Source organism: Narcine bancroftii, chromosome 3, assembly GCF_036971445.1.
Source record: "Narcine bancroftii isolate sNarBan1 chromosome 3, sNarBan1.hap1, whole genome shotgun sequence".
Classification (NCBI taxonomy): Eukaryota; Metazoa; Chordata; class Chondrichthyes; order Torpediniformes; family Narcinidae; genus Narcine; species Narcine bancroftii.
The window spans coordinates 112,401,101-112,425,890 of record NC_091471.1 but is presented as its reverse complement, the minus strand read 5'-3'; the positions used below and the strand labels follow the sequence as shown (position 1 = coordinate 112,425,890).

General features: G+C 35.9%; 1 protein-coding gene across 2 annotated transcripts in view; it reads left to right on the top strand.

Annotated features, from left to right (window-relative positions):
• The window catches only part of lias (lipoic acid synthetase), a 45,041-nt gene extending 21,289 nt beyond the window's left edge, over positions 1-23,752 (top strand). For both annotated transcript variants that reach the window (XM_069924903.1, XM_069924902.1), the window contains exons 3-11: positions 10,251-10,344; positions 11,001-11,078; positions 14,047-14,203; positions 15,757-15,814; positions 16,280-16,408; positions 18,525-18,670; positions 20,247-20,317; positions 22,164-22,275; positions 23,019-23,752. In XM_069924903.1, the coding sequence (XP_069781004.1) occupies positions 10,251-10,344; positions 11,001-11,078; positions 14,047-14,203; positions 15,757-15,814; positions 16,280-16,408; positions 18,525-18,670; positions 20,247-20,317; positions 22,164-22,275; positions 23,019-23,071 (898 nt within the window). In that variant the 3' untranslated portion in view covers positions 23,072-23,752. The remainder of the gene's footprint in view (positions 1-10,250; positions 10,345-11,000; positions 11,079-14,046; positions 14,204-15,756; positions 15,815-16,279; positions 16,409-18,524; positions 18,671-20,246; positions 20,318-22,163; positions 22,276-23,018) is intronic.
• Positions 23,753-24,790: the final 1,038 nt, after the last annotated feature.

The window sequence follows — 24,790 nt, the reverse complement described above, 5'->3', positions numbered from 1 at the left end:
TTGTAAGCCTCCTTGTTTATACCATTCTGTTAATTTATCTAGTGCTATCCTCGGTTTCCCCCCTTTCCATAAAAATTTCCTTATTATTTTCTTTAACTCCTTGAAGAATTTCTCTGTCAGTTTTATTGGCAATGCCTGAAATAGGTATAATATCCTTGGAAAAATGTTCATTTTAATACAGTTTATCCTTCCTATTAGTGTTAATGGTAAATCTTTCTAATGCTCTAAATCATCCTGTAATTTTTTCATTAGTGGATAATAATTGAGTTTATATAGTTGGCTGAGATTTTTGTTTATTTGTACACCTAGGTATCTTATTGCTTGCATTTGCCATCTAAATGGTGATTCTTTCTTAAATTTTGAGAAATCCGCATCATTCATAGGCATTGCTTCACTTTTATTTACGTTGATCTTGTAACCCGACACTTCTCCATATTCCTTCAATTTCTTATATAATTCTTTTATTGATAGTTCTGGTTCTGTTAAGTATACTATATCATCATCCGTAAATAAACTGATTTTATATTCCTTGTCTTTTATTTTTATCGCTTTTATATTATTTTCTGTTCTTATCAATTCTGCTAGTGGTTCTATAGCTAACGCAAACAATAAAGGTGATAGTGGGCATCCCTGTCGTGTTGACCTGCTTAAGTTAAATTGCTTTGATACATGTCCATTTACTGTCACTTTCGCTAATGGTCCCTTATATAATGCTTTAATCCAATTAATATACTTCTCCGGTAAACTGAATTTTTGCAATACTTTGAACAAATAATTCCATTCTACTCTGTCAAAGGCCTTCTCTGCGTCTAAAGCAACTGCTACTGTTGGTGCTTTATTCCCTTCTACTGCATGAATTAAGTTAATAAATTTACAAATATTGTCTGTTGTGCGTCTTTTTTTGATAAATCCAGTTTGGTCTAGATTTACCATTTTCGGTACATACTCTGCTAATCTGTTTGCTAATAATTTAGCTATTATCTTATAATCTGTGTTAAGTAAAGATATTGGTCTATATGACGCTGGTGTGAGTGGATCTTTCCCTTGCTTTAGTATTACTGTAATTATTGCTGTTTTACATGAATCTGGTAAGCTTTGCGTTTTATCAATCTGGTTGATTACTTCCAGGAGGGGCGGAATTAATAAGTCTTTAAATGTTTTATAGAATTCTATTGGGAATCCATCCTCTCCTGGTGTCTTATTATTTGGTAATTTTTTTATTATCTCTTGTATTTCTACTATTCCAAATGGCTCTGTTAATTTATTTTGTTCCTCTATTTGTAGTTTTGGTAGTTCAATTTTAGTTAGAAATTCATCTATTTTCCCTTCTTTCCCTTTGTTTTCAGTTCGGTATAATTGTTCATAGAATTCTCTAAAGTTTTCCTTAATTTCTTTTGGATTATATGTAATTTGTTTGTCTTTTTTCCTTGATGCCAATACCATTTTCTTAGCTTGTTCTGTCTTAAGCTGCCATGCTAGGATTTTGTGCGTTTTTTCACCTAGTTCATAATATTTCTGTTTTGTCTTCATTATATTTTTCTCCACCTTATATGTTTGTAGTGTTTCATATTTTATTTTTTTATCCGCCAATTCTCTTCTTTTAGTGATATCTTCCTTCATTACTAATTCTTTTTCTATATTTACTATTTCCCTTTCCAACTGCTCTGTTTCCTGATTATAGTCCTTCTTCACCATCTTGGTTACATAACTTATTATTTGCCCTCTATTCCTTTTCCTTCCCTTATTAATTCTTGTCTGTACTATCTATATTTTCCTTTCATTGCATCCCATAGTATAAACTTATCTTCCACTGATTCCGTATTTATTTCAAAATACATTTTAATTTGTTTTTCAATAAATTCTCTAAAATCCTGCCTTTTAAGTAACATGGGGTTTAATCTCCATCTATACATTCTTGGATGGATGTCCTCTAACTTTACTGTCAATATTAAGGGTGAATGGTCCGATTGTATTCTAGCTTTATATTCTGTTTTTTTTACTCTATCTTGCATACGAGCTGATAACAAAAATAGGTCTATTCTTGAGTATGTTTTATGTTTAGCCGAGTAATATGAATATTCCTTTTCCTTTGGGTGTTGTTTCCTCCATATATCCAAAAGTTGCATTTCTTCCATCGATTTAATTATAAATTTGGTTACTTTGTTCTTTCTGTTAATTTTTTTCCCAGTTTTTTCCCAATGTATACATTGAGTAGATTCCAAAACTCCGAATATATCTGACATTTTATCATTACATATCTCCCTGCTGGATCTATTATTTCCTCTTCTATTTTAAATGGCACATTTTTACTAATTAATATAGCTACTCCTCTTGCTTTTGAATTATACGATGCTGCTGTTACGTGTCCTACCCAATCTCTCTTTAATTTCTTATGCTCCAATTCAGTTAAATGTGTTTCTTGCACAAATGCTATATCAATTTTTTCTTTTTTCAGTAAATTTAGCAGTTTCTTCCTTTTAATTTGGTTATGTATTCCATTAATATTTAAAGTCATATAGTTCAACGTAGCCATTTTATACTTTGTTTATCTTCCCTTTCCGTTTCTCCATCATTACCTTTCCTTCTTATCCATTTCTGTTTTCTTGTTTTGAATCCTTTATAAGACAACATTCCTAAAACATCAAACATTTTCCTTATTCTCCTATTTAAAACTTCTTTAGCCCCAATCCCCCCTTCCCCTCCTGAGTTGTCCTTTATCCCTTGTCGGACAACCACATCTCCCCTCTCCATTTGGATTTGCGAATTCACTCGCAAGCGTCAGCTGATTTTGCAGTGACCGTAACACCCCCCCAACCCAGACCCCCAGAAAAGATTTCACTTTTCATATGTGACAAAGGTCACTCTTTTAATTCCCTCCTTATTCCCTCTATTCCTTTTCCTTCCCTTATTAATTCTTGTCTGTACTATCTATATTTTCCTCTAAATACGGATACATTCATGTATGCACATTATACATATACACACATATACCTCTTTACCCACATACATATAAATCGTGGTCATTTTTACTCTTATTACATGTCTTCATCTCTCTGTTTGTTTTGTAGTTGTTCTGCAAATTTCCTTGCTTCCTCTGGATCCGAGAATAGTTTTTTTCCATAAGATTGTTTTCGATGTTTTGAACTCCTTCCTCTTCTTCAGGAGTTCAAAACTTATGTCTTTTTAGTTCGCAGTCTTTTGTACTCTCGTTACATGTCTTCATCTCTCAGTCTATTTTGTAATTGTTCTGCAAATTTTCGTGCTTCCTCTGGATCCGAGAATAGTCTGTTTTGTTGTCCTGGAATAAATATTTTCAATACCGCTGGATGCTTTAGTATAAATTTATACCCTTTCTTCCATAAAATCGTCTTTGCTGTATTGAACTCCTTTCTCTTCTTCAGGAGTTCAAAACTTATATCTGGATAAATGAAGATTTTTTGCCCTTTGTACTCCAGTGGCTTATTGTCCTCTCTTACTTTTTCCATTGTTTTCTCCAGTACCTTTTCTCTTGTAGTATATCTTAGGAATTTTACTAAAATAGATCTTGGTTTTTGTTGTGGTTGTGGTTTAAAGGCCAATGCTCTATGTGCCCTTTCTATTTCCATTTCTTGCTGTAGTTCTGGACATCCTAGGATCCTAGGGATCCAATCTTTTATAAACTCTCTCATATTCTTGCCTTCTTCATCTTCCTTAAGGCCCACTATCTTTATGTTATTTCTTCTGTTATAATTTTCCATTATATCTATTTTCTGAGCTAACAGTTCTTGTGTCTCTTTAACTTTTTTATTAGATTCCTCTAATTTATTTTTTAAGTCCTCTACCTCCATTTCTACTGCTGCTTCTCGTTCTTGCACCTTGTCCATCCTTTTTCCCATTTCTGATAAGGTCATATCTATTTTATTCATTTTCTCTTCTGTATTGTTTATTCTTCTTCTTAAATCATTAAATTCTTGCGCTTGCCATTCTTTAAATGACTCCATGTATCCCTTAATAAGAGAAAGTATATCCTTTATCTTGCCTTTCCCTTCTTCTTCTATTTCACTGTACTCTTCCTCTTCCTCTTCTTCTTCCTCTGGGTTGGCCATCTGTTGTTTCTTTGTTGCCCTTTTCTTCTCTTCTTTCTTGTTTCCATTGTCTTCTGTGTTCTCTTTTTGCTGCAGGTGTTCTGCAGCTGTCGTTGCCGGCTGTGGAGATCGACTCCCCAGCTGGTCACCCCTCCCGTCGGTGTGTTTTTTTTCATGCGCATCGTGCATGCGCGAGGAGTCGCGCATGCACGATTGCGCACTTTTACTCGGCTCAGCGAGCCATTTTTGTAGTCCAATTTCTACCAACCTGAGGGAGCGGGTTTCTCTCTCCACTGCGGGCCTCTTCGAACAGGTAAGGCCTTTTCCTTCATCTTCCGTTGTCTCCTCTTCCTTTCTTCTTACCGTTGGTTTCGACTTTTCTTTTTTCGTCGCCATCTTCTTTCCACCTTTATATTCACTTTACTTTGATTTTTATTTTTGTGCCTTTGTGTTTTGCTTTGTTTTTTCTGACTTTTCTGGGGAGGGCTGGAGTTCACCGTCCGGCCACTACTCCATCACGTGACTCCTTCCTGATCAGACTTGTTGAAGTGCGGGTATGGGATGGTGTTCTTGATGGTGGTGTGACAGTGATCAAGTATATGGCATAGGCGATATATTGATAGTTTGTCAGAGTCTTCTTCAGGCTGTCCTGGTTGAAGTCGACTACAATGATCAGGAAGCATCAGGATGTGCTGTCTCGTGACTGCTGATTGCAGTGCCCTAATTTGTTAAATTATGGTAATACTCCATGAATGGGCCCTATATCTTGTAAAAATTCACCTTTACATTTTTGACATTATATCTAATTTTTTTAAATGTGGAAAGGACATAACCTTTTGTAGGTATGGGTAGGTGGAGTGCTGACTTTCCATTTCATCGGAATTGCTTGTCTCGCTATCAATGAGATAAAAACTAAAATTCGCTTCTGAAATGAAATCAGTAATATTTCCTCTTCTTGAGAAAAAAACAAATAGAGGAATTAAGGGACAAGGTTCTAATTTGACCTTAAAAATGGATGATAAAGTTTGGAATTAATTTTTCCAAAAATTTTCTAAACTGGGGCAAGACCAGAATGTATATCAATGGAGCCTCAAAAATTTTACATTTATCACTTAATGGATCAATATCAGAGTAGAAGTGAGGTAACAGCTTTTGAACTATGTGCTCTGTGTACAATATTAAATTGCAACAAACAATGTTGTGCACAAAATGAGGATTCATTAATCAAATTTAGAACAATATCCCAGTCCTCATCTGGAAGTGACAAATTCAAATCGTGCTCCCAATCACTCTTGATCTTAACTAGAGAAACTGTTCTCAAATCAATCAAATCACTATAAATAATTGATATTGAGCCTCCATGGGAAAATTGAAAGTCAAAAAGTGATTCAAGGATGTTTGTTTCATAAATTCATGGAAAATCAGAAAGCTTGGACTGAACAGAATATTTAACTTGTAAATATTTGAAAAAAAAATGACTATTGGGTAAGAAGCAAAATTATCTTAAATAAAAAAATCTTTAAAATGATTAATCTCCAATCTACACCACCCTCTAAAACCTGCATCTGACAAAGAAGGTAAAAGATGATTAGTTATTCAGTCCCAATGGCTGAGATCAAAAGAGATTGGGAAAGAGACTTGAATGTAACTTTTTCAGATGTAGATTGGTACTGTACTGTAAGCTTGATTAATGATCCTCATTTTGTGCAAGACACTGCTTATTACAATTTAAAGTGGTACACAAAATTCATATGTCTAAACTTAAATTATCCTGTTTTTATGCAGATATTGATCCTTTTTGTGAGGTTATATAAAAGTTTTGAAGCCTCTCTGATTCTGGGAATGCCCAAATTTAGAGAGATTCTGGAAAGAGATTTTTCAAATTCTCTCACCAATTTTCAACATTAACTTGAAACCCTGACCATTAATTGCTCTGTTTTTTTCTTGCAATTCAGATGAGCCTTTATCAGCATTTCAAGAGAAAGTCTTGATAGCCATTGATAGCCAGACAAGCTATTTTATTGAAACTGAAAGGGGACCCTACTTGTATGTAGTGGAGTTACATGATGTAATGTCCTATTTAAGTTTAGAGAAAATCAGATATGATAAAGATAGAAAGTTTCAATTTATGAGGTTGGGGGCCCATTCTTAGAATTTCTTTTAATAATTGGAAGAGTCAATAAGTATTATACGTTCCAGTAATTCTTTCTTTGTTCTCCGAGGGTTGCCAGTGATTCCACATCATTGTTGATTTCTTTTTATTGGGGAAAAAAAAAGTAACCTTGATTAGAGGGAGGAGATTAGATTAGTTTAGCTTTAGTCCTTTAGGTTTTTTTAATCCTTGTTATTTTAATATAACAGTCTAATAATAGTTCTGACATGGTTGCATTCATTATGTTTATTATTAGATTGAGTTATTACAAGTAACTATTTTATTACTTTTTTTCCCACTTTGTTATGTATTTGCCTGCATACAATTGATTCATTATGTAATAATTTATTATGTATACTTATTAAGTTAAACTCAATAAAAATATATTAAAAGAAAAAAATTATAATAGGACTGGCTAGAGAAAAACTATTGATTTCAAGAAATATTCTAAATTGTGCTCATATTCTCAACCTATGTCTCATTTATCGGGTTACTTGTTAATTTGGCTGTGGGTTCAAGCTGTAGTAGTTCTAAATGGGAATATTTGATGATTCCCATCAGAGCTGCATGCAAAGAGTTGTTACTGCAAGGTGCCATTTTTTTCCATCAGACAGGTAGAACATGCATTCAGGAATGGCAGGTCATATTTAACTACTTTACTGAAGTTCTTTGAGGATATAATGAGTGCAATGGATATAGAAGAACTGTTGAGGGTTATATACTTGAATTCCCAAAAGGAGTTTAATTAAGTAAATAAGATAAGGATTTACTTAATTGAGGATCAATTAATCAATAGAGGATTGATTAACCAATAAAAGACAGAGATGGAATAAATAGATTGGCAATCAATGGTTAGTGGAGTGCTGGGTCAACAGCAGTTCATAATATACATAAATGATTTGGAGGAGGGAGACCAAGTGTAGAGAATGTAAATTTGCGCATGACACTAAATTGAGTGGAAAAGTGTATTGGGAAGGGTTGTGGCTGTCATGTGACAGCACTGCCCCCTACCTAGTCGGAGGACACACCAGCTGCCAATCAAGGTTTGGTTCTGCCTCACCCATTAGTGCACACCTTGTTGTTGGTTACATGTAAATTACCTGGACTGCACTCTCCAGCCTGCCTGTACTTGGCCTTGAGCCATTGGCAGTTATAATTAGATTAGCCCTCCTGCCACTGAGCTATTGGCCAGTAAATGATGTGGGCTTGTCCCTCCAGCACTATAAAGGTGCCATGTGCTTCTTGTTCTCTCTCTTTGCCAGCTTGGGACCATCCTGATTCACTCCAGGCCTAGAAATGTGGAAGGGAGCGGGAGAAACTGTTGGTAAGATGTGCACTGTTAAAAGGGTTGGGAGTGTTTAATTAGTGTCCCTTGTAGCATAGAGCTGTGCCTGCACTGAGTCAAGGGGTGGTGGGACATCGTAGTGATTTTTTTATCACTGTATGATCAGTGTGTATGTACCAGTTCATTGTGTGTCTGTACAGAGGTTTGCCTAACATATTGACTCTGTTATCCCATTTCCATCCCTGAAATAAACATGTGCTTGGTACCTCAACTTTGGTCTGGTTCTTAACCTGTGGGACCCACACGAACTCGAACAACAAAAAACAAATATTCAGCCTACTGAGCAATATAGATAGATTAGATCAGTGGTTTTCAAACTTTTGCTTTCCACTCACATACCACCTTAAGTAATCTCTATGCCATAGGGTGTCTGTGATTAGTAAGGGATTACTTAAGGTGGTATGTGAGTGGGGGGAAAAATGTTGAGAGCTACTGCTCTAGACAAAAATGTTCTTTCTTTTTAATATATTTTTATTGGTTTGGAAGAGAAAAATGTTACATGCCATATGTTGAATAAGCAATAATTGTAAATCTTAATATGCTAAAATACAGGATATGAATCATTAAGCAAATGAGACATTGTGTGCAGTAACCATTTATAATAGAAATTCATTTGGAAAAACTTTGGTTCATATACCATTATTGAAATAAATTCCTGGTAAAATAACTAAATAAAGCAATCAATTAACTAAATAAAGTAATCTAATGCCCAATTGTTACTGAAATATTTTGCTTGAGAAAAATTGTCATTGGCCCATTTCCTTTGGAGTTAATGAAACCGTGTACATAATGAGTCAATTAGGTTCAATTAAAACAGTGGTTTTCAAATCTTTTTCTTTCCACTCACATACCACCTTAATCATAGGGATTAAGTGGCATAGGGATTACTTGAGGTGGTATGTGAGTGGGGGAAAAAAAAGTTTGAAAACCACAGGGTTAGATGAATGGACAATGGTCTGGCATATTGAGTACAATGTTGGTAAATGTGAGGGCATCCACTTTGGAAGGAAAATTAGTAAACCAGCCCTGTCGTCCCACGCCGGCTGCCTCAGCCCTGACATGCCACGCCAGGGGACTGTCAGGCAACGAGAACTGCTAGGGACCTGAAAGCTGCTAGCTGGCTTTGCCTGGTGCTGCTTTCAAGTGCAACGGGGGATTCTCCGAACCGGAGAATATACCTACAGGAGGAGGGTTAGGTAAGTGCTCCTCCTGGCCGGGTTCTCCGCTTTCAGGTGGCCACCTGACAGCTGCATTGGGGTAGAATAGGCGACTTTACCGTCAGGTATTCTGGCCACCTGAAAGCGGCTTTTGGGTCAGGGGTAAGCAGTAGAAAGCATTGTGCATTCATCAGCAAACATCCCAACTTCCGTTCTTCAGATGGAAGTAAAGTAATTGATAAAGCAGTTGAAAATTGGTTGGTCTTAATCCTTATGGGATTCCCGAGGTAATGTCATGGGGCTATGATGATTGATCTCTATTATGTAGGGTATGACTCCATCTATTGAAGTGTTTTTTCCCGACTTTTGTTTTATCAGGCCATAGTGTTGTGTTTAATCAAATGTTGCCTTAAAATACATGCAGTCACTCTCACCTCCCCTCGAGTTCTTTTTGGTTCATGCTTGATCTCTAAGACTATGATAATGTGTGAGGTGATTGGTTATTGATGAGCAGGGTGTAATTATTGCACAATGGCACTGTTGACGATATCTTCCATTACAATGACCATTGAGAGAAGGCTGGGCAGTAATTAGATGAGGGTGAAACACAAAAGTCTGCAGATGGTGTGATTGTAGTAAAAACATAGAAATTCTGAAGGAATTCAGCTGTTCTTACAGCATCCAAAGGAGATAAAGATGTATTGCTGAGGGTTTGGGTCTGGGCCATTCTTCAAGGAATAAGCAAAAAAAATCAGGAATGCTCAGAATAAAGACTGCTGGCTTGGGGAGGAGTCCAAACCAACAAAAGATGTTAATTGGATATGATGAGGAGAGGTGAGAATTGAATTTGCTGTGTGAAAGGAGACCGAGGGAAAAGGAGAGAGATAGAGCTGGGGAAAGGCAATGGGAAAGAAGTAGGAGTGGGGACAGGGTGTTTAATGAAAGCCAGAGAAGTCGATTTTGGAGGATCCCCAGTTGAAACATGACATGTTATTCCTCCAATTTGCGAATGGGCTCAGTCTTTCACTACACGAGACCATAAACTGACATGTCAGCAAGGGAATGAGATTAGATGAACTGGATTTGTACTACTTGGAATGAACAGAACATGCTTGGGCAATTTTTCACATTGTCAGGTAGATGTCAATATTGTAAATGAGCTGGAACAGCATGACAGAAGCACATGTGCTTCTAGTATGTTGTCTGGTCCTAGAGTCTTCACTGTATCCAGTTTTGTTAGTCATTTCTTTTGTTCAATGGAAGGGAACTTTGACTAAATAAGGATGGGAAAGAAAGCAAGCTACTTTCAAAATTCTGTTAATGTATTGCCTTGTATTGACAACTGTGAGTATGTAAAGTGATGCACTATAATCTTCCACTGATATTTTCATCCTCCATTGAAGTCCTCTGAATAGAGCTGTTAAGTGATTGACACGTTATTTGAGAGTCTGCCAGTGAAACATGCTGTAGAGCTCATTTTCAAAGAAAATGTCTTATGAAATTGTGTTTTGAAAAACTTTTCAAATTTCCAGATTAAGATTGCCTCCATGGTTGAAAACCGAGATCCCTCTTGGGAAGAATTATAATAAATTGAAAAATACTCTTCGGAATTTAAATCTGCACACTGTAAGTACTCGCAGAGTGTAAACATTAATGATTTTATACAGGCAGACACCCACCCCCCCCCCCCCCGTCCCTTTGCTCTGGTGATGTGAGGGTCATGTTCTTGAGAACCAAAGTAGCTTCCCCTTCCTGAAGTATACTTCATTTTCTCTTAGTAATGCATCATGCTATCTTCTGTACCTATCCATGTCACATTGCTCTGCCTATACACAACCATTTTTAAAATGTCATCAAATATTCTCTACATTCACCCTTCCTCTCCCCATATTTAAACTAATGGAACATTAATGAATACATTATATAACTGGTTTGTATTTCTGTAACTAACTTTCCCAAAATTCATAGTAGAATTCACTTTGTTGGTGAAGACCAGACGATTAATTTTTAATAAATCCTCAGAATAGGCTGCCCAGTCGTGTTTTTTTCCCCCCTTAGATTAGATGGGGTTTTATATAATAAAAATTTTTCTTTTTAAAAATATTTTAGTTTGAGGAGATGCGAACAATTTGTTAATTGTGGTGCAATGCAGTATGTTATGATATCATATAGTGATTTATTTTTCCTCCTTGATTATGTACTCCAATTCTCTTCATGTATTGATAACCTATAATATGATTAATAAGAAGATTGCAAGAGAAAGATAAGGTTTTTGCTTTTAGGTATGTGAAGAGGCAAGATGTCCAAATATTGGAGAATGCTGGGGAGGAGAAAGAGGCACAGCCACAGCCACTATAATGGTAAGGTGCAATAACCTTAAAAAAACGTGATTGCTAAATAAATTATTGTTTCCGCTTGTCTTTCTTTGAACATTTCCATTGACATCTCAGTTCCATGCAATATTCTATCAGGGTACCTAGTTTGTCCTCGCTTCTGTTTCTTGGTAAATTTCTGAAAGGAGCATAACTTATAGAATATTCTTCCAGACTTTCCAATCAATTTCACACCTCCCCTGACATCATTATAACATTCAGTAGATGGAAGAGTGTTGTTTGTAATAAGTGTACATTCTCTTAAAATCTTGTTGGCAGGGTTGGGGCTGCCGTATTGAATGTTGGCAGTTGTAGAAGATTATAATAGAGTAATACATGATGACACCAGTAAATTGGGTTCTGTGAAAAACCTGATAAAACTATGCTTTAATTTAAATTGTGATATTTATGGGACGTAGAAGCAGCATTAAGATGCACAGTGCTAACGTTGATAGGGAGGGTGAACTGCATTAAAATGAATGTATTCCCACGGCTGCAATACTTATTTCAAACGTTACTAATTCCCTTGACAGAGAAATTCTTTGTAGAACTAAGGAGAATAATAAGGAAGCTCTTATGGAAGGGGAAAAAAATCGAGGGTAGTGTTGGACAAATTAACGGAGAGATATAAACAAGGTGGATTGCAATTAACAAACTTCAAAAGCTATTACAGAGCTGTGCAATTAAGGTACTTATCAGATTTTTACCAGACGGGAGAAAAACCGGATTGGACTAGGATGGAACTCGATAAAATAGAAGAAATGGTACTGGAGCATATACTTTATAAATGGGATGAAAAGCTGGTACAATATAACAACTCACCAGTATTGCATAATTTACTTAAAATATGGAAGAAGATACATGTAGAAAGAAAAAAAGATAAATTAACAAATACCAAAAATGCTATTGACACAAAATCCACTAATCCCTTTTACAATAGACAACTTTTTTTTAGAGAATGGGAGAGAAAAGGAATCAAGAGAATAGAAAATTGTTTTTTGGGGAAATAATTTAATAACATTTGAACAGTTGAAGGACAAATACAGAATAACTCATGGTACAATGTTTGCATACCATCAATTGAAAGCTTAAAGGACCAATTAGGAGGCAGATTGAGATTACCTGAAGGAAATAGCTTTGAATATGTAATTACAGATACAATGATAATGAAAAGATTTATAACAAACATGTACATTAAACTGCAATGCAAAGAAAATGATGAAATAAGGTACAAACCTAAACAAAGCTTGGAAAAAGATTTAAGCATAAAGATAAAGAACGAAATATGGGAAGAGCTATGTACTGGAACTGTGAAGAACACAATAAACATCATATAATTGGTTACACAGGCTATATATCACCCCTCAGAAATTAAAAGAGTGGGACCCAACAATATCGGATAGATGCTTTCGCTGTAAACAAGAAATTGGAATAACAATACATGCCATTTGGGCATGCACAAAAGTGAATACTTTCTGGGAAGAGCTAAGTCAGATATTAAGCAAAATCATAAAAAACAACATACCAAAAAATCCATAAACTTTTCTTTTAAATAATATAAGAGGTAAAGAACTAGGTCTCAAATTGGATAGAGCTCAAAAAAGATTATTTATGATAGCCTTAGCAGTAGCAAAAAAATGTATAATGATAACCTGGAAAATGGAAGAGAGCCTGAAAATACAATAGTACATGAATAAATGAATTCCATTGGAAAAAATTACATATAATTTAAAAGACAAATATACATTATTCGAACAAATTTGGGAACCATATATAAAATATGACAGAAAATGTCGGCCTCGGACCTCCATCTCCTAAAGTGATAAGAAGATAAACATGATCAGATTTAATGTGTAAAAGTAGTCGACACGACTTTTTTTCTTTTGTGTGAAGATGTTTTCTTGTATTTCATATGTTTAATATTTATTGGTTTTGGAGGGGGGAGGGAGGGTAGGGGGAGAAAAGGGAAAATGTTGCTGTGTATATTTAAATGAGAAACATTTGTACATATTTTTGTTGGTATGGTTCATAGTGCGATTTTTTTTTAAAGTTACAAAAAAAAGATGCACAGTGCTGTTTTAATACTGTTAAAGTGTTGAAAAAGCAATTTCTTGGTCCATGGGTTAGTCCTTTGCTCTTCCACCCTTCTTTTCAGACTGCATTACCTGTCTAATGAAACAATACCTTGTCTCTCTCCATTGTCTTTATTTTACAAACAGTTTCAAATAAACGAGTGCCATTCAGCAATATTTCTCCAATTACTCGCCTTTAATTTGAAATTTCTATGCAGAATGTCTAAATATTAAAAGTTCTTCAGGTTTATATTTGAAAGTTTTTGCCTTGTAGTCTTTTCCTGCTGAACCATTCCTTTAATATATTATTTAGATATTATATATATATATATATATATATATATATATATATATATAAAATCATACCTCTTCAGTCAAAGCTAATAATTTTGTATGATACACATTGGCACAACTCTGAAGTAGTGAGATGATCTTGTTCGACAGAAACAGTTAAATTGATCCTGTCCTCACCTGAGGTCCTCATATGTCATATACATTCCAGTGGGAGTGAATAGATAGTTTCTTTCCTGCTGCAGTGATTCTGCTGTAACCCAACTCTGTGAATAAAATGACACAGCAGCTTTGATTTTATTGCACTTTCCTCTTGAAGTATTAGTAAAGTGTAAATTGATATCTTCTTTAGGGGTCTTGTCAATATGATATGCCATATTAAAGAGAAGACAAATGTGAAATTGATTTATTCTGGTGTTTAACATGCGGCTCACACAGAATTGGTCTTTTGAAGTATTTTGTGAATTCATGAACATAGGGATTTATAATTTAAAATACTTTTGATATTTTATTTGTAATTTGTTTTAAATCACTTGATAAATAAAATTAAATTTGCAAGTTACCTGTATTTGTGTACTATTTACCCTTGTTAGTTAATGGGTGACACCTGCACAAGAGGCTGCAGATTTTGTTCAGTGAAAACCAGTCGTAAGCCTCCACCTTTAGATCCTGATGAACCAATCAACACAGCAAATGCAATAGCTGAATGGGGCCTTGACTATGTTGTGCTGACTTCAGTGGACAGAGATGGTGAGTTGCCTAAGAAAAAATGTTTTCATTGATTTTTTTTTATTTGTTGTGAGGAATTTGAAATAGATATTAGTTGGTTGTCATTCTATGCAATACCATGTTTTTATAGTTATTAAATCGTATGAGGGGAAAAATTCTCAATTGACCCCTCAAAAAAATTTACATGGTACAGCTCCATACTCTGAAAATTGCAGCATCACCTAATGTAGGCATGGTGTCTTGGGTAAACTTGTACCTCTCACTTTGTTCGTTTTAGATTGGTCACAGTGTTTGAGTTACCGAAAGAAAATAGACACAGGCGCCAAGAGCACTTCAGTTTGTACAAATCTTTATTACAAATTCTAAAGCTGATATCAAACTACAATATGCAAGACCTTCCCAATTATACTTATCAACGCCTGGACTGGTCCCAACTGCCGAAGCGAGGCAACGACTGCACACTTGTAGTAGGTTCTCGGGGCACCGGTAGCAGCTTCTCCACCTCCCTCGACTGGGACGTTGGCTGGACTCTAGAAGTTCTTCTTCTTGCTGAGAGATGTTGCCACCTCTCGGAGAGTCTCAAACTTCAGCAGCGGGACCATGGCTTATATTACCCAAAAACTGCTTATTCAAGCACCTAATCCCAGCACAAAAAGAAAGATAAGCTAGCATGCCTAGGCTTCTATTGAATAACACAACTTTCAGCTTATCACTTTGAATACAATGGTTTATTTTGCGTCAAGGTTAGGTCTCTGCCTGAAAGTCTGTGACCAAAACAAGCAGGAAGATTAAATGTTCTTGGTACACAGATGTCTTTTTGTCAGATAACTGCATCTCTGGGCCCCATGGTGGAATTTAGCTTATGTCTGCTGAGTCTCAACCAGGTTACTGATTCTCAGCCTTGCAGGAGCAAAAGCATGGTTTAAATTCTCCAATACAGATGGCCAACCTTTTAATTTTGACATACAGCACAGTAGCAGGCCATTTCGGCCCATGAGTACATACCAGGGATAAAGGTTAATTGGGCAGCACAAGATGCGTGGGCCGAAATACCGTGCTGTATGTCTAAATTAAAAATTAAAAGGTTGGCCACCCCTGGACTAATGCATTAAATGGAACACATGACATTTGCAATGGATAGATTTTGAACACAAGAATGATCTTTCATGGGCATTTAAGGTTTATGTGGGTTTTGTTTTCCATCCACATTCTCCACAAGTTGACAACAAATGAGTTATCCAGTACAGGTACTCATATAGCCTTGGTGAGTGTGAAATATGTCAATATTATTATTGGCAATATTAAAATTAATTGATTGAAATACTGCCCTACAAACAATTCTTGAAAGCTCAATTGATTGAATAAAAAATGGAAATGTGAAGAAAGGTGATTGCCACAAGAGATGTTTGTAAAGTTGTTTCCCCAATACTCTTATAACCGGATAATGACAAGTGTGTGTGGAACTTTAGAGCACCTTCATATGTGGTGCATTGCATTGCATAAATATGGTGTAGATTAATAGGTTAAGGTGTCGTAAAATCACTATTGTTCCATCTCCTGCTGCTTTTCTGTAGATCTTCCAGATGGTGGAGCAAAACATTTTGCAGCTACAGTATCACAGTTAAAAGAAAGGTGAAGAGTTTATTACTTAACCATATAACCATAACAATTACAGTACGGAAACAGGCCATATCGGCCCTTCTAGTCTGCACCAATTTAAGTGAATAATGTGTCATCCATGTTAGGTTTTAAAAAAAATTGCAAGTTAACTTCCTTTACCTAATACAAGAATATATGCTTTTATGTTTAAGTCATAAATGCGGTTAAATTGGATCAGTTTAGCCATTCTTAATCAAAATCTCCTGAAGTTATTTTTAACTTTATACTTTTGTGGTCATGTTTCATTTTCATGTATGGTGAATTTGCTCAAATCTAAAGTAATCTTTGTCTTTTATTGTTGCTTTTATTAACAACTGTAACTGGCATGTCCATTAAATTATTTCATTTTGAATACTTATGGCAATATATTTTGGTAAGTGGGTCTTGTGATTTGTCAAGTCATCCATGCAATATATAATATTGCAAATATTTCTGTAGAAATTCCAAAATTATAGTGGAATGCCTGACCCCCGACTTCAGAGGTGACCTAAAATCTGTTGAAACAGTTGCAGTTTCAGGACTTGATGTATACGCACACAATGTGGAGACTGTCAGGGAATTGCAGAGGTACGAGTTTGTCGATGTTTATTATTTGATCAAACTATTCGAGCACTACATCAGTACATTTCATTCTCTTCTGTGTCTATACCTGACAATACAATACACATATTTCTTCCTATATGTGATTTTTAAAAAAATGAATGTTAAACTTAACCTAATCGTTGCATGGATTTTGATGTCAACATTTCTTGATATCCCATACAGAAGTTAAGAATAGTGGAAAATATAAATTAATACATTTTTAACAAATGAGATGATATGAATAGTATTTTTATACAATTTTGTAATCAAACTAAAAAGAATTTTATTTTAAGAGCACTTTCCAAAAATATTAGAATATTTTTTGAAAGGTAATTTCAAAGGCAAGATCTTTCCTGATCTGTTTTGATGATCACATTTTCTTATTAATCTCTTTGGCTTCATGGTTTCATAAAAATATTTTACATAATTTGTGTAAAAGAAATAGAACCTATATGGTATTAGTGATGTTAGATGCTTCAAATAATCACATTTCAGTTTTTTAATTTAAAATGTATGATATTCACTGATGTTGGAAATTCAACCGTGGATAAGTGGTGACAACAGCAATCATAAATAATGGGGGGAGAAACTGTGTCAAGACCAAGAAAAGCAATACCATTACACAGGGAAGTTAGAGCATGGTGAAATTTGGGTGAATCAATATAGAAGAGATATTTAAAAACAAAGAGGAGTCTACACTGAACACTATTGCTGGTCTGATCAAAATATTCCACAGATGTGTACTTGTGCTTCAGATTTTTTACCATCCACATGACTTGTAACAAGAAATGGAGACATTTAAATCACAGTTGGTCCATCTGTTAACCCATCAAACTGGAAATTATGAAATGACTGAACAAATGAGTCGAAGCAGCCCTGAGAGATGAAGTACAGCACTGGGCAGCAGTTTGGGGGATCAGCTAGGAGCTGTGAAATAATAAAGAGATTTGGTTGTAATGCACAGGTTTTAGATGGGTAATAGTGAATGTTAACCTTAATATGTTGAGAGCAGAATACAAAAGTGAAAAAATAAAGCTTCAGCTTTGTAGTGCTTTGGTCAGTCCACAACCAGAGTTTTGACGATCACACATCAGGAAAAACATACAAAGGAACATAAGAAATAGAAGCAGGAATAGGCCATTTGGCTGGTTGTGCCTACTCCATCTTTTAGTAAAATCATTTTGATCTTTACCTCACTGTCACTGTTCTGTACCAACCCCATATTCCATGATTCCCTTCTAAAAATGTACCTCTCTTGAATATACTGACCAACTGAGCTTTCGTTATTCTCTTGGTCAGAGAATCCCAAAGATTTATTCTCATCCTGATGAAGAAATTTCTTCTCATCTGTCCTGAATGCCCACTTTCAGAGAGTGACCTCCTTTTCAGACATCACATCCAGATAATTAAGGATGGCTAATAAATACTGGTCTTGTTCATGATACCTACTTCCAGTAAAGGAAACATTTTTTTCCACATGAATGTTATCAAACATAATACCCAAAGTACCCAAGAGATATTGGGATAGATGAACAAAAGTTTGATCAAAACGTTGTTTAGGGAGCATTTGAAAGGTGGAAAGTGACGGACAGGTTTGGGAGGTGTTTTAGAACTTGGGGCTGGAGCACCCCCACGCAACCTCATCCCCAATGATTAAATCAGCCATTCTCAATGGAAGCCTTATGGCCGTCCTGGGAGCCACAGTACATTTAAGTAAAAGCCTTGTTTTCTTTTCACCTCGTAACATAAATATTTTTAATGTTATCGGTATGAGAGAATTACGGAAGAAACCAAACTTGACTGCTTCGCAGGGAAGAGGCCCATTAACTTTGAGCAGAGTTTTAGAGCTACAGCTGATAAAAGATTAAGGAGAGCTGGTTTAACTGGTTAAATCCATCTGCTCAAGAGGCTGGCATTAGGGGGAACCACTGAAAGCTGTGTAGATTAGAAATGGAAGAGGCCAGCTATTTGAAAAGGACATGAACTTTAAATTTTAGTCATGCCATTACAATTTGGTGAGTACAGGGATGATGAGGGAATGTGAGTGCGACACAGTTCTGAGGTTTCTGATACTTGTTTGTTGTTCTATTTATCTCCTTAGATTTGTTCGGGATCCTCGGGCAAATTTTGACCAATCACTGAATGTGTTAAAACTTGCAAAGAAAGTAAAACCTGGTCTTCTTTCAAAAACATCCTTAATGTTGGGACTTGGTGAGACAGATGAACAAGTACATGCAACACTGAAAGGTGAGAACAGAGTACAAAAACAGGTAAAGTAAGTGCCCTAAAGCTCTATAACTGTTAGGAAAAGTTTCAAGGTTTATAGGCCGAACACAGGCAAATGGGACGAGCTTAGGGAGACAATTTGATTGATGTAGACCAGTTGGACTGAGGTCCCTGTTTCCACATTGTGAAGCTCTATGACTGTGAACTATTTTATTTATTTCATTTCTAAACAACTTGTTCAAGAATGATATATTGTAATTATCAATATCATGAGAATTAATTGTTGTTTTCAACAGATGCTGGAAAACACAGCAAGTCAGGCAACATCTGTGGAAAGAAAAATAGTTTTCTTTTTAGGTTGAAGTCCCTTTGTCAGATCTGACTGTTTCCAGCATTTTTTGGTTTCTTTTAGATTTTCAGCATCTGCGGTATTTTGAATTTTGTTAATTGTTTCTTTTAGCTTCTTATCTTTAAATAATCATGCTATTTAGAAAATGTGTACAAATTGTTCCTTATGTTTCTTTATTTTGCATTTATATCAGTGCAGAGTTCTTGTTCTTAATTCTCCAAAATATTCCATATGGAATTTAAACTTGTTAAGCATCTTCCATTACTTAATATAATTGTTTGTTTCATGTAAACAAACTAATTACTGAATATATATTTCTAAATAATCTGAACAATTTTTCTACTGTTTCTAAGTTATCAGAATGCATGTCTGACATTCAGTGTTGGATAAATGGTAATTTCATCTGGGAGGGCAAAAGTTGTGCTTTGATATGCTTATTAAACCCTCTTTTCATCCCAAACTCGCCTCATCCCTTTGCATCCGCCTCATTCCACCTTCCACTCTTTCTTCCTGTGCATTTGTTATCTAGACATCTTTACTCCAATCAAGTAACATGAGTTAATGCTTGGAAGTGACTCCAAGGTACATCAGCCATGATTTTATTGCTGAATTTTGCTGAATAATGGATCTATGAAGTTCTCACAACATTTTGTAATGCTAAAGTATCCATGTAATTATCATTGTTGACATCTTGATTGTAAAATCATTTACCCAGCAAGTTAGCACTTCATTTGCAGAATAAGATATGTCCCTCTAACCATTTGTGAGTTGTGGACTTTGCAAGATTACCCCAACATTTTATTGATGATCTTTAATGATCCTTTATGGAAAAATTGCCTTGATATTTAATGAAGGTACCCTCACCAAGCTGGTAGAGGAATTTAATGATGATGGAGTAACAGCTCTACATTTGAAGATCAGGATGAGTTGTGCTGAGGAACTTGGAAGCCTTCAACCTATGAGGTGGTAGAGGTTGTAGGTTTGGGAGAAGGTGTCAAAACCTCAGCAAGTTACATTTAAGATGATATGCACTGTGTGCTGCATTGGTTTGTTCTAGAACTGGCAAATAGAAGTATTTCATTGGACTGACTGGTTGTTCAAAAAGGTTAACTCAAAACACAGACGTTAAGATAAGCATCACAGTTGTTTTTCATTCTCAAATAGATGTGCATCACGGGAGACACTGATTATACAGAACTTTAGTCTCTGATAATGAGCACACAGATAATCTTTTGTTTTGTATCTTAGAATTACGAGAGGCTGGTGTGGATTGTGTAACTTTGGGACAGTACATGCAACCGACCAAACGACATCTAAAGGTACATATAATGGACACTGAAAAAATTCTAAGTAATTGTGATGCTTTTATTGAGAATGTTCTGATAATGTGAGGCCATTTTGGTGAGTTTGCATAAACACTCTGATCCTTGTCAACCTGGAACACTTTTTTGACAAGTGCCCATACTAATAATTATGATGATGTTGGTACGTTATTGTATTTTGCTGTTTGTGTAAAGCACTCCTGTTTGTTGGCTGGATGCCAAGTTAAAACTGCCTTAACTCAACCACAGTACTATTTTAAAACTCCAGATTCAGAATTAAATTTTTGCTCTTGGCTTTCTCACCTCATTTATCCATGGTGGTGCTGTGGCAAAGTTGGGACACTTCATGGAATCTAGTAATTATTTGTTGAGTCAGTTATTATTAATGTCATATCAAGATGATCAGCAACTGGATAATAGTTCCTCATCAGTCCAGATTTAAATCAAATACCAGATTACTGCAGTAGGAAAAAAGGCACGCAGTTTTAAAGTTGTATTTATTCTGGAATTGTCTATAAATTGAGAATGAAACAATGTATACAAATGTTTGTTATTTGTTCCTATTTTCAGATTATATTGACTTCTACTTAATATGAATGCTTGATGAAGCGTAACAGGTTTATTTTGTGAACTGGAGAATTTCCAAAGAAATCTTAAAATCTTTTCTGCGCATTAAGGGGCAGTCTTTTATAATACAGGCTAAATATTTCTTTCACCTTATTTCTAAATAAATTTTGAGTATCAAAATTATGTATAAATAATTATAAAATGAGAATATTTTGTATATTATACAAATTATATATTATATAATTTTAAAGTATTATTGATTTGTATATTTTTACATGATTTTGGTACTCAAATTTATTCAGAAATAAGTAACTGCTGAGGTGTTTTCAGTCAATGTTCACAGTTTAATTTGAATGATACATTTTTACATATTCCTCCTTGTATAAAATTGTGCCACATCATCTCCAATGATGTACTCGGACAATAAATCTGAAATCTGTTAGTGTAACAGAAAACTAGCTTCAGAGGTTGCTTCAACTTTCTGTTATTAAGCCAAAGACTACAGTCCCTGGTGTAGTTTTCAAATCAAATACAGTACAACTCCGATTATCTGAAATGGTCGGGACCGGGCCCATTTCGTAAAAATTTTTGTTTGGAGAACCGGTCATTTTTTAAAAACAGCCCAGTAGCAACAGCAAATCACTTGTTTCAAAGGTTAAATAGCAACAAACAGCAGGATACGGTTTTTTAAGTATTAAAATAATGTTTAGTTCTCACCAAAAAAAAATGCTGGCCATCGCTAATCACTGACACTTCCCCACTGAGGCCCCGCTTGTGCTGGGAGCCCGAGAGTCCCGCTCCTGCCCAGGAGCTTGAGGTCCCCACTGCTGCTGGGAGCCCGACAACCTTGGTCAGCTCGGCTCCGAAAAAATTTTTGGATAAATGAGAATTTCTGATTTTTGTGAAATTTAAAAAAGATTTTGGAGAATCTGATTTTGGATAATCATAGTTGTACTGTAGTTAAGAGAAGTCTGAATGTGTAGTTATTGTCCTGAACAGCTTTTGCATAATCATTTTAGTTTCTGATACTACAGTCCTTGAATTGTCCTTTTAGGTGCTTGCACTTTCATTCCATTCACTATCTTTTATTAATTGAAAATTTTAAGATTTTCCACTGTTGACTTCTAATGGTTTTTGAGTCTCATCAGCTTTGAGTTCCTTATTTGCTGCACTTCAGAAGTTGATTTCTCTCAATTCATTAACATTGAATAAAAACTTGTGTATCTGGTCTTGATGATTCTTTCCCATCAATTGTCATTTCCTTCACTGTCTTTAGGTGGATGAGTACATAACTCCAGAGAAGTTTAACTATTGGGAAAATGTGGGTAATGAGCTTGGATTCCTATTCACTGCTAGTGGACCCTTGGTACGCTCTTCATATAAAGCAGGTGAGCAGCTAACATTTCTCATTCAACACTGAAGTCCTATCTAGTCTGTAGCATCGGTCTCATTTCTCAACTTATTTCTTTTGGATCTACACTATTCTCTCTTATCAACTCCACCCTAAACTCTATCATCCACCAATACGAGATGAACTTTACAGTAGCCATTGACCCATAACCAGAATGTCTTTAGGATGTGGGAAGAAACTAGGGAAACCTGCCTCGTTATGGGGAAAACGTACAAACCCCTCACAGAAAGCACCAGGATCAAGCATCAGTTGCTGGAGCTGCAAGACTGTGGATTTTGTTCTTCATAACTGAGGAAAGATATATATGCATCAAAGGCAGTGCAGTTTGGATTGATATGTGCTCTGTTGCTAGTTTAGCTTATAATAATTAAAGTAGTCTTATTGCTTTTATTGAAATAAATGGGGTTGATAGGCTATTTATTCAGCCTGGGAACATCCAGAAATAGTAAGCATTGTCTAAGGTCTTTTATATCTGAGGTAAAACAAAATGTCTCTACGTGGAGGGTTATAAATGTTTTGAATTCTGTACTTGTGGATATATGTTGTTGAGTATGTCCAAGACTGGGATTGATAGATTTGTGTGTGAAAGTGGTCACCAGCAGAATTCTTAGAAATATCATCTCCAGTCCCTCAACTGATCAGAACTCGTACAAGAAAAAAAATGTTGAAAAAATCAGTAGGAGGTATTACAATTTTTTCCATTATTTTGCTTTTATTCAGGTGAATATTTCATGAAGAAGCTCCTTAATAAACAAATGGCTGACCCAAGTTAGATGAAACTGAAAATTGCTGCATTATTTTTTCGTTGTGCTTTCAAGAGAATCTAATTTAATGTTTTTGAATTTGATCACTGGCTTTGGGTAAGCTTGGACTTTATTATCCATAAAAATTGCTCTAAGACCATGGTGGTCATTTACTGACTATAGACCATTATTCAAATACTACATGAATCTAATTCGTGTACAGATTGTAACAGGGATTTTTTTTTCTATTAACAAAAATCTATTTACATTTTGATTGCATGTTAAAATGTACATTCATGAAAAACATTTTTGTGCCTCTCAGCCATGTTTTCTTTTTGAGCAAAACAAATTGGTTGAATCGCATTTTTTGTATGATTGGCTCATGGCACAAGAGTTTGCTATGTGGATGTGCAGCACAATTCAACTATGTTTCTGGGTCATGGGCAATGATAAATATTAATTTGTTAATCAATGTAGGAATTCAGAATATCACGAGAGTAATCCTTTGCGAATTGACTGCAGTCTAAATACAGTTGATTAGTATGATTTTTCTAGAAATTCAAATATCATAATAAAAAATGTATTCCTACCTGGAGTTCATCTGCTGTTCTAAATTTGTCTTGCATCTAGTTATACTATCTGATTGACCCATTTTGCCACCATATTACCAAAGGTTGAAATAAAGTCCTTGTAAAAAATTTATCAAAAACACTATTGATGTATGCTTCATTGTGTTGGGGAATGTGCACCATACTCATTTAAATGCTGGACGTGCATAACATGGCAACAAAGTGTGTAACTGAAACAGTGCATCTTGGCTGTGTACAGTAAACCTATTTAAAAAGTATTTTATTGTACTGTACTTTTAAGAAAATGTTAAAGACAATAACTACACAAGCAATTCAACATTTGTCAAACTTACTAAATGGTCTGAAATCAGTTTGCAAGCAATGTAATTATTTTTGTATGTATTGTAGCCGCGTGCTACAGGAAAGAATGACACAAGTGTGGTCAGGTTAAGCTCTGCTTTATTAGGGCTCAAGCCCGACTTTTATATTGTTCATGTTCCCACCGTTTGCCCCGATTATTGATGCCACATTCTGCATGACAAAGATGGGTTTTCCCACGCGCGGGTACACTCTTGCATGACGATACCTTCTTCCCCACGCACTACCCCAGTCTGTTGGCTGTACAGCTGGGCCAGCACCATTTTAGGGTCGCTGGCCTTTAGGCTGCCTTAGCCATTTGTCCGCCAGTCTGCTTGTTGGGGCCAGTGCCACTGCGCGATCTGCTGGCTTTACGTTACGCTTGCTGCCCGGAATTCCAACTTGCTCGCTGTGGTGGCGGCCCACCACATGACTCCTCCCCCCCAGTACCGGTGGAATTGTCCGTGGTGCCCGGAGGCAGAGTGTTCGTAGGTTTCCATGGCCTGCCTCTTTTGCATGGTGCTGGTGTTTCCGCCGGATCCAGGTGTGCTGGCTTCAACCTGTCCGTGGTGAAGACCTCAGTCTTGCCTACGACCTGCAACTCAAATGTGGCCCCGTTGTTGCGTACGACCCAGAAAGGACCTTCATATGGTCTTTGTAGTGGAGAGTGATATGGGCTCCTGCAAATAAAGACATACTCACAGTCCCGCAGCTCCTTGGGTACGTTGGTCCTTCCAGTGCCATGCCGGGATGGTGTAGTCAGGTCCAGGTTGCTGATTCTTTCCTTCAGTTTGTGGAGAAGGGCTGGTGCATCGTCTTGTTG